General features: G+C 32.4%; 1 protein-coding gene across 1 annotated transcript; it reads left to right on the top strand.

Moving 5' to 3' along the window:
* Window positions 1-1892: 1892 nt before the first annotated feature.
* On the top strand, window positions 1893-2945 carry LOC105762823 (probable carboxylesterase 2). The gene has a single exon (XM_012580744.2). It carries the CDS (start codon window positions 1938-1940, stop codon window positions 2847-2849), a length of 912 nt encoding a protein of 303 aa, XP_012436198.2. The 5' UTR covers window positions 1893-1937; the 3' UTR covers window positions 2850-2945.
* Window positions 2946-8236: the final 5291 nt, after the last annotated feature.

The following is an 8236-nucleotide window of genomic DNA, read 5'->3' as shown; positions in this document are numbered from 1 at the left end:
TGAATTCGGTAGATCAAGATATAAATAATTTAGTAATTGTTACTCAAGAAGACAAGTTGGTTAAAAGTATGTGTAAATAGTGGAAGAATAGTTAAAGTTACATTTAAATGTGTCATACTAAAGGTAAAAGATTTTTATATAAGTACACGTACATAGGGATGCGGAATGGAGAGGAGGAGGAGGAGGCAAAACAATAGGAGAGCTATAATGTTAAGAAATTGTTGTAAATGATAGATTTGCTAACACGTAGAAGAACTTCAAGTTTATTGTTGAAGTATCAAGTGAGTGAATGTTTTAAGATGAATTAAGGAAGTCTTAATTGATGAATTGACTGATAAATGTTGGCAATAGTGATGGTATATGGAAAATTTAAACTATTTTTGCCGTACAAGTCTTCTAAAGGACTTATTTGTAAAACTTCAATAATTGTGTTAACTCTATAAATTTTGGTACAAAAGGTATGCACATAGAGCTCATCAGTTAAGAAAATATCATATATATATATATATATATATATATATATTTAAGAAATGGGTAGTTGAATAATGATCTTGGATGATAAACCGCATATTTTGAACACATTGGGTAATTTGAAATGACTTAGAGAAGTTAAGAAATAAAGGTGTAAATTGTTCCTTAATGAATTTCTCTTATTTCCAAACATGAAATCAAAATTTAGTATCGATATCAGGGGTAAAATATCGATACCTTAAGGAAGGTATCAATACTTTAGTCAAAGTATTGATACTATAGGAAAGGTATTGATACTTCAATATAGATATCGATACATGTTGGATTTTGTTTAAATTTTTTGAACTTCGAAACTTAAATTGGTATCGAAACCTTGGCTAGAGTACCATACCTTATATTCAGTATCGATACTCGAGCCTTGCTTTGTATGGAAAAAGTTTCTGAAACAAATTTTACCCAATAATTTTATAATATTTTATTTAAAACCGACTTAATATGAGAATATTACATTGATAATACTAAAATATTTACTACGAGAAACCCAACTTATTAGAATATAGCCATAGTTGCTCTGGCAACAAATATAGCATTCCCATATCTTTACTCGATAGTCGAGACAGGTATAGAGGTGTTACATTGTAAGTACTAAGTTAATACCCAAAATGAAATATATACATTTAGAAGGTCCAATAGGAGGTGTAAATACATCGCGGTGGATCTCAAAATTCTAAAGATGTTGGGACAATGGTGTTTAGGCACCATGGTAAAGGTATGCTCGATATTGGGTACAAGATTTCAAATTATGCAAGCTTAGACTATCCTGAAGCCTACATATGATTCATATATTCCATTGCCAGAGTCCCTTTCAATGGTGAACATTCCTAGCACATTTCCCAATTACCATACTCGATATTGGGTACACGATCCTTGAAAATCTTTCAATGCTGAATATTCCTTTTTAGTTCAAATAGTAAATGAAAAAAATATATGTGTTGGTCCTAGGTTTATATCTCATTATAGATAAATTTTTATTGATTTATAAAAATATAAAATAAAAATAAAAACACTCGCATAATCTTATAACTTAATTAATAAATAAAATAATTTTTTGATAATTTTTCAACTAAGTTGATGGATGACAATAACTTAATAAAAAGTATAAAAAGAAATTGCATAAAATATTTATGCAAAATTATGGATAAACTGTGATTTAATCATGCTGCATGCAGTATGTAATAAATGATTTTTAAAAAAATTAATTGTGTTGCATAATTTAAAATAGAAATACTTAAATATAGCGTAACAATCTTTCTAGAAGCACCAAAATTAGATGTCAGAAGACAATGTTGAGTGATAAAATAAAAAATAAATTCCACCAACCGCATGACGTTTGGCTGTCTTTAAAACACTCCCTTGCCCTTGTAAAGTCGGAATGGAAATTCACTTATCAATTTGGTTTCTGCCAAATGGATTCAAGCAGTAATGAGGTAATCCGTGATTGTCCCCCGTTCTTTAAAGTCTACAAAGATGGCCGAGTTGAGAGATACTTTGTCACACAACCGGTTCCGGCGGGGCTGGACCCGACGACCGGCGTCCAGACTAAAGATGTGGTGATTTCACCGGCTGTCAAGGCCAGGATTTTCATGCCACAAAGTACAACCCCAGGTCAGAAGCTTCCCCTGCTTGTTCACTACCATGGCGGTGGCTTTTCCATTGGATCGGCCTTCGACACCTTCACCTATAAAGTGGCTGCCCCACTTGCAAAACAAGCCAATATCGTTTTGGTTTCGATTGATTACAGGCTGGCCCCCGAGCACCCTCTACCGATTGCGCACGATGATTCATGGGTAGGGCTACAATGGGTCGCTTCTCACGCAAACGGACAAGGGCCCGAACCATGGCTCAATGACAATGCGGATCCCAGCCGAGTTTTCTTGGCCGGTGAAAGCGCCGGAGCCAATATTGCCCACTTCGTGGCAGTCCAAGCTGGTGCAACCAAATTGGTGGGTTTAAAAATCAGAGGGATGCTTATAGTACATCCGTATTTCGGAACCAGAGAACCAAGCGATAATGAGTTGGACAAGTACTTTTGTCCAACGAGTACCGAATTCGACAATGACCCGATTGTGAACCCGGCAGCGGATCCGAAATTGAATGAAATGGCATGTGAAAGGGTGATTGTTTTGGTAGCAGAGGAAGATGGGTTTAGAAACAGAGGAGAGGCTTACTATGAAACATTGGCGAAGAGTGGGTGGCGAGGAAAGGTGGAGTTTTTCGAGACGAAAGGAGAGGGTCATTGCTTCCATGCCGTCATCGACAATCACAACACTGAGGTCTTGAAGAACAAAATGGTTGATTTTATAAACAAAGATATCTGATAATGCCTGCTCTTCTTTCTTTTTTACTGTTATGTTTCTCAAATAATTTTAACTTTTAAAGTTTATCATATAAATCAAAATTTGCATCTCCAATAATCATAGTTAAATTTACTAGAAAATATCTTATTTCAGATTGGGTAACCAAACCTAAATATCGGGGATACAACTTATTAATTTGATTATACATATTAAAGAAAATAAATATCTCAACTTATTCTTACATTAAATAAATATAATTCGTGTATATAATATATAAATATAAAATAGGGTTACATCGATAATGATGTCGACAATTTATAAAAATGAATCAAATCAAAATTATATAAAATCAAAATTTATGTGATATTGATGTGTCGGTTTTATGTTTATCCCCTATCATATAGCTAAATTATCACTTTAGTACCTATACTATTTTCTTATCCGTTTGACCCTTGTACTCTCATTAAAAACCTCCCCATCCAATTAAACGTTGTCGCATATAAAATTCAAATATACTTGAAAATATCAAAAGTTGATAAAATTGCAAAAATAAAACCTAAAATTTATTAAAGAAACAAGGAAATAATGCATCAACAGAATTATCCGTCCATTAACAAATGAATAAAAGTTTACTACTAGTATATCATTGAGTGGCAAAAATTAAGGATTACAGTGATCCCAAAAAAAAAACCATCTCCCCTTCAATTGCAGCAACAGTAATAGCAACACTCCCTCTCAATGTTGGCTCCCCACTACATCATCATTCCACCTTTTTGGTCAACAGACTTGTCAATGTATTCATCCTTAGGGAGGGCAAGAAGATCATATTGCAAGGCTTTTTGTCTATCAATTACCTTCTTTATAGCCTTGGCCTCTACACATAACCTATCTACATGTCTCTGATTGAACTCAATGTTAGAGTCCAACTCAACAATAATCCTTTGCTTAATGCCCGAGGGGATGGATGTGGTGCCTGCAGTAGTGGGAACATCCTGAGATTAAGCATCTTCCTCCTCCTTTGCATCATCAGACTCAGAATCTAAAGCTTCTTTGGTTGGATCATTCATAGTGTGTTTCCCTTCAGCCACTTGTGGGAAAACCTCAATTCTGGCACAAGCTTCTCAAATTTTTTTGTTGCTCGAACAATTCTGGGATTCTTAGTGTGCAGCACTTGAAATATAAGGGAAGAGAATGGCGGTAGGTACGGAGGGTGAACCTTTTCAGCATTTTTCACAATCTCATCTAAGATAATTTGGCCTAGGTCGAATTCGACCATCTCTACTACCTTTCTCAATATAATGGTTACTAGTTGACTCACTAAATCTCTCTGGCTATTAGGAAACCAGTAGAGAGAGAAGAGGCGTGAAGGTTACCTTTCTGTAGGCAAGTAAGATGAAGGTTGTTGGTTACAGAAACAACAGCTGAATCAATGCTCTCATTGAGCTCCATCGTGTTCTAACCAAAACTTAGGGCTTAACATAACTTACAATGCCCAAGGAATATTGCTTTTGGATGATGCTTCAATTGGAACCAAATTCTAACTTTCTCACTTCTTTTTGCTGTTTCCCTTTTCTTACTTCAAGATCAATTGATTTTAGATTAAGATCGTCAGTGGTTTTAATTAGATACACACATCCACTTCAAAATCAAATGATCATATCACTATATTTAGGCTTACCTTAACCATGCTTGCTTTAACAAAAATAAAATAAAAACCAAGTGTTATTTCTCAAGTTGAAACTACATATATGTCTATTGTAGCAACCTGCTTTTGCCCATACTTAATAATCCACAATTTTCAAGATTTTGATATTTGATCATTTGTTTTATCTTATACATCTATGTATGATATTTAGTTTATTCCGAAATCAATTTCAAGTATGATTAAATATTCATTTTAAGTCAGAAGGTTAATTTATTTTTTATTTAAATGGACTTGGAGGCCCAAATTTAAACTTGAATCTTGCATTACATGCCTAACGAGCACCAACCCTGCCACCACCCTTATTGCACAACCCTTGGTGCATTAGCCTAGCTCAGTTGCCCCTACACTCAGTCACAAGCTAGTGTCCCATACCAAGCTTTAACTCTGCTAACATGCGGCCTTAGGCTTGTGATTCTAGTTATGAAAGGACCTAATTGATATATTATTGATAGTTTAAGAATTTAATTAGAATACTTTAAAATTCAAGGATGAATTTAAAATTAAGGTCATAGTATAGAGATTAAATTAAAAATAATAAAGGGTTGCCATAAAAGGTGGGGAAGAAGCGCAAACTTAGGGTTGGGCCCAACAAATTGATTTGAAATGTAAACAATGGGCTGGTATCTAAATTTTAAAAAGACACAGTGATGATGTCAACTTCTCTTCTGCCCATGTTGATCACGTGGAAAACACCATTTATTATAATTATATGATTTTAACTTTATTATTCAAATTCACACCAATTTGCAATATGTGCTGTATACTTTTTTAAATAATTTTTTTTAATTTCTATAATTTTAAAATTTTATTTTACACCTTTCTAATCATATTATCCTTTCAAAATATCTTTATCTATATATATATGTTCCTATTAAAATTTTAATTTAATTTTAAATTACTCCTTAAATGTAATTTTTATTTTTAGATAAATTTAAAGTTCAAAAAGTGATTTTTAATAATAAAAAAGCAACTATTTCATCCATTTACAAAGATTGAAAATTACATTTAGGTTAGTATAAAAAAAACAACTAACAAGCTAGTATAATCTTCATACAAATAAGGTAAAAATCACATTTAGGTTAGTTAAATTTGTGACAGGTGTCACACTTATAATATAATATAATTCTATATTTAATTAAATTATGAAAATTATTTCCTTTTAGGATTCTCTTCAAATTGACATTTTAAAATTAAAAATGTAGTTAAAACTTTTCTCGTTTTTCTCTAAATCGTTTGTTTATTATCTTTTGTTTTGTTCAACGACGGTATTAGCCTCCTTTCTTTCTTCTTCTTCTTCTTTTTTTTTTCTCATTCACTATACATGTCTTTCCTCTTTTCAGTTTACAAATTTATTTTGTAGGTATCTTTGTTGTTTTTACAAGTTGCGATGGACAAATGACGGTGCATATCATTCTAAAAATCCACCGGCCACTGGTAGTTTTTCTTGGAAAGTGGGTGCCTCTTCGTTAATTTTATTAATTTGTTTCTGTTTTGAGAGTATTTTAAAATAATAAATAGTTCCACGTGTCTATTTAGACTCGTGTGGTCTTAAGTTTTATATATTTTATTGCTTGTTTTTCCATTGTTTAATAAGTCTTCAGTTTTAGAAGTTTTTGTCTGCTCTTATAGCACGTTTTTTAGTCTTGTTTATGCATGTAATCTTAGTTTTACAAGTGATTTTAGGGATGATTTTGTTGTCAGCCTCTCTAGTGTGGTGAATGTTCGATTCTTTTGTCGATTTTTGTTTGCCACTTTGTACCATCCGGAGTTGATTTCCTTATCATATTAAGTGCTTGCAATCACTACAGATATGTCATGCTTGAGCTGAGACAAAGCCAATTGACAATGTGTAATAATGTTATATTGATGTTGAGGCTAAAGCCTTTCTTGTGTTGATGGAGTTTCTCCTTCACCACCATTTACGACAAGTGTTTATTATTATTTTCTCTAAATAAAAAATGTAGTTTTTAAAAAGATTAACATTTTAAAATAATTAAAATTAAATAATCTTTACAAGCAAGTGATTTGCAAGAGAAGCGTCTCAACTTTTAGAGTTTAATTAAAGCTTATTAGTAAAAAAACGTTTTGAGTGAAAAATTTAAAAAAAAAATCAATTAAACTCACTAAACTTTAGAACCCAATTAAATTTTTATTTTGGAAATTCATCACAACTTGATGTGGAATGAACATTTTTTAAGATTTAAGCTAACCCTAAAACTAAAATTAAAATCTTTTTTTCCTTGTTGAAATATGAAGCTAAAACAGGATAAAGAAAAGGTTCTAAAATAGGGTTCATTCGAAAACACCCTGTCAACTACAAACCTGATTTCTTCTTCAATCGAAAGTGGGTAAGGTGTTTCTTTTTCTTGGATTCATATTCAATTCCTCAATCAATTCTTGAAAGTTTAAAGGGTTGTTTTTATTATTTTGGGTTTACTTTTAACACAGGTTTAGGACCAACATAGAGTTGATTTTTTTCTTGTCGGTTTGTTGTTCTATTTGACTTTAAAAGTCAATTCTCACTTTTGGTTTATTTGTTGGTTGAAGGTTTAGGAAGGGGAGTAATGAGTTCATCCTTCTCATCGTTTGAAAGCAGGAGGAGCAACGCCCATAGTCGTGTGCGTCTTTTGAGTACAAGGGAGATGGTGTGTTTTGCTACTGTCTGATGTGGACAACTTGGAAGAGATCGAATATTGGTAGAAGGTTTTTCAGCTGTCCTAATTATAAGATTGTTGACAATGGATTCTTCAAATGGCATGACGAACAATGACTGAAAAGGCGAAATATCATATATATGAGCTGAATAAGGAGAATGATGAGTTTAAGAAGGTGAATGGAAGCATGAAGTAGAGTGATGAAGAATGTGTTGTCTAGGCATTGAAGGTTGATGTTAAAGCACTGCAGAGACAACTAACCACAGGTAAATGTACCACGCATCTAAACCCACCTTTAGTGTTGCAGCCTCCACAACAAGCTGTCCCATGTTGAGTTTTGGTGAAGTTCAACTTTCTCGAGGTGATGAAAGGTCAGTGTTGCAACACACAAGCACCTCTGTTGTGACCTCCACAATAGTTGAGGTGTTCCTTGATGTTTAGCCTTAATCACCTCCTACACAAGCTCAAATCAATCATTAGACCTCTAATGGCATGATTTTGTCAACTTGAGTTTCAAAAGTGATAAAATGCGATAAAAGCTAGCATTGAAATTAAAAGTTAAGAATCTATAAAAATAAAAAAAATACTCTTGAACTACTTGAGAATAACCTCATTAAGTACACGGGAAAATTTAATTTGACATATCAAATTACGGCAAATCACTCACACAAAATAAAAAATATAAAGTTGAAATTTAGTCGTGAGTCCATTGGGATTTACGCGCCATGAGAATAGATGAACCCTTTGGGTATTTAATTTTGTTTATTTGATTGTTTGTTAGAGTTAAATAATAGTAATTTGTTGTTTCTTAATGTATTATATTATTCATATACCCTAAAATAATATGATGTGGTATGTTATTATTGGGTGTCTAAAATGTGATCTTTTAGGATCATTTTAATCTAAGTTAAACTATTTTTTTGGATTTCATGAAATTAATGATAGTTTGGATATTAAATACTTACTTTTATCGAATCTCAAGATATAATTAATCTTAAACATTAATTATCATTCAATTAAAATAATTATTATAAATTATAAATTTTAAA

Source organism: Gossypium raimondii, chromosome 12 (assembly GCF_025698545.1).
Source record: "Gossypium raimondii isolate GPD5lz chromosome 12, ASM2569854v1, whole genome shotgun sequence".
Lineage (NCBI taxonomy): Eukaryota > Viridiplantae > Streptophyta > Magnoliopsida > Malvales > Malvaceae > Gossypium > Gossypium raimondii.
Note: the sequence above shows the minus strand (reverse complement) of the source record. Positions and strands in the feature narration are given on the sequence as shown.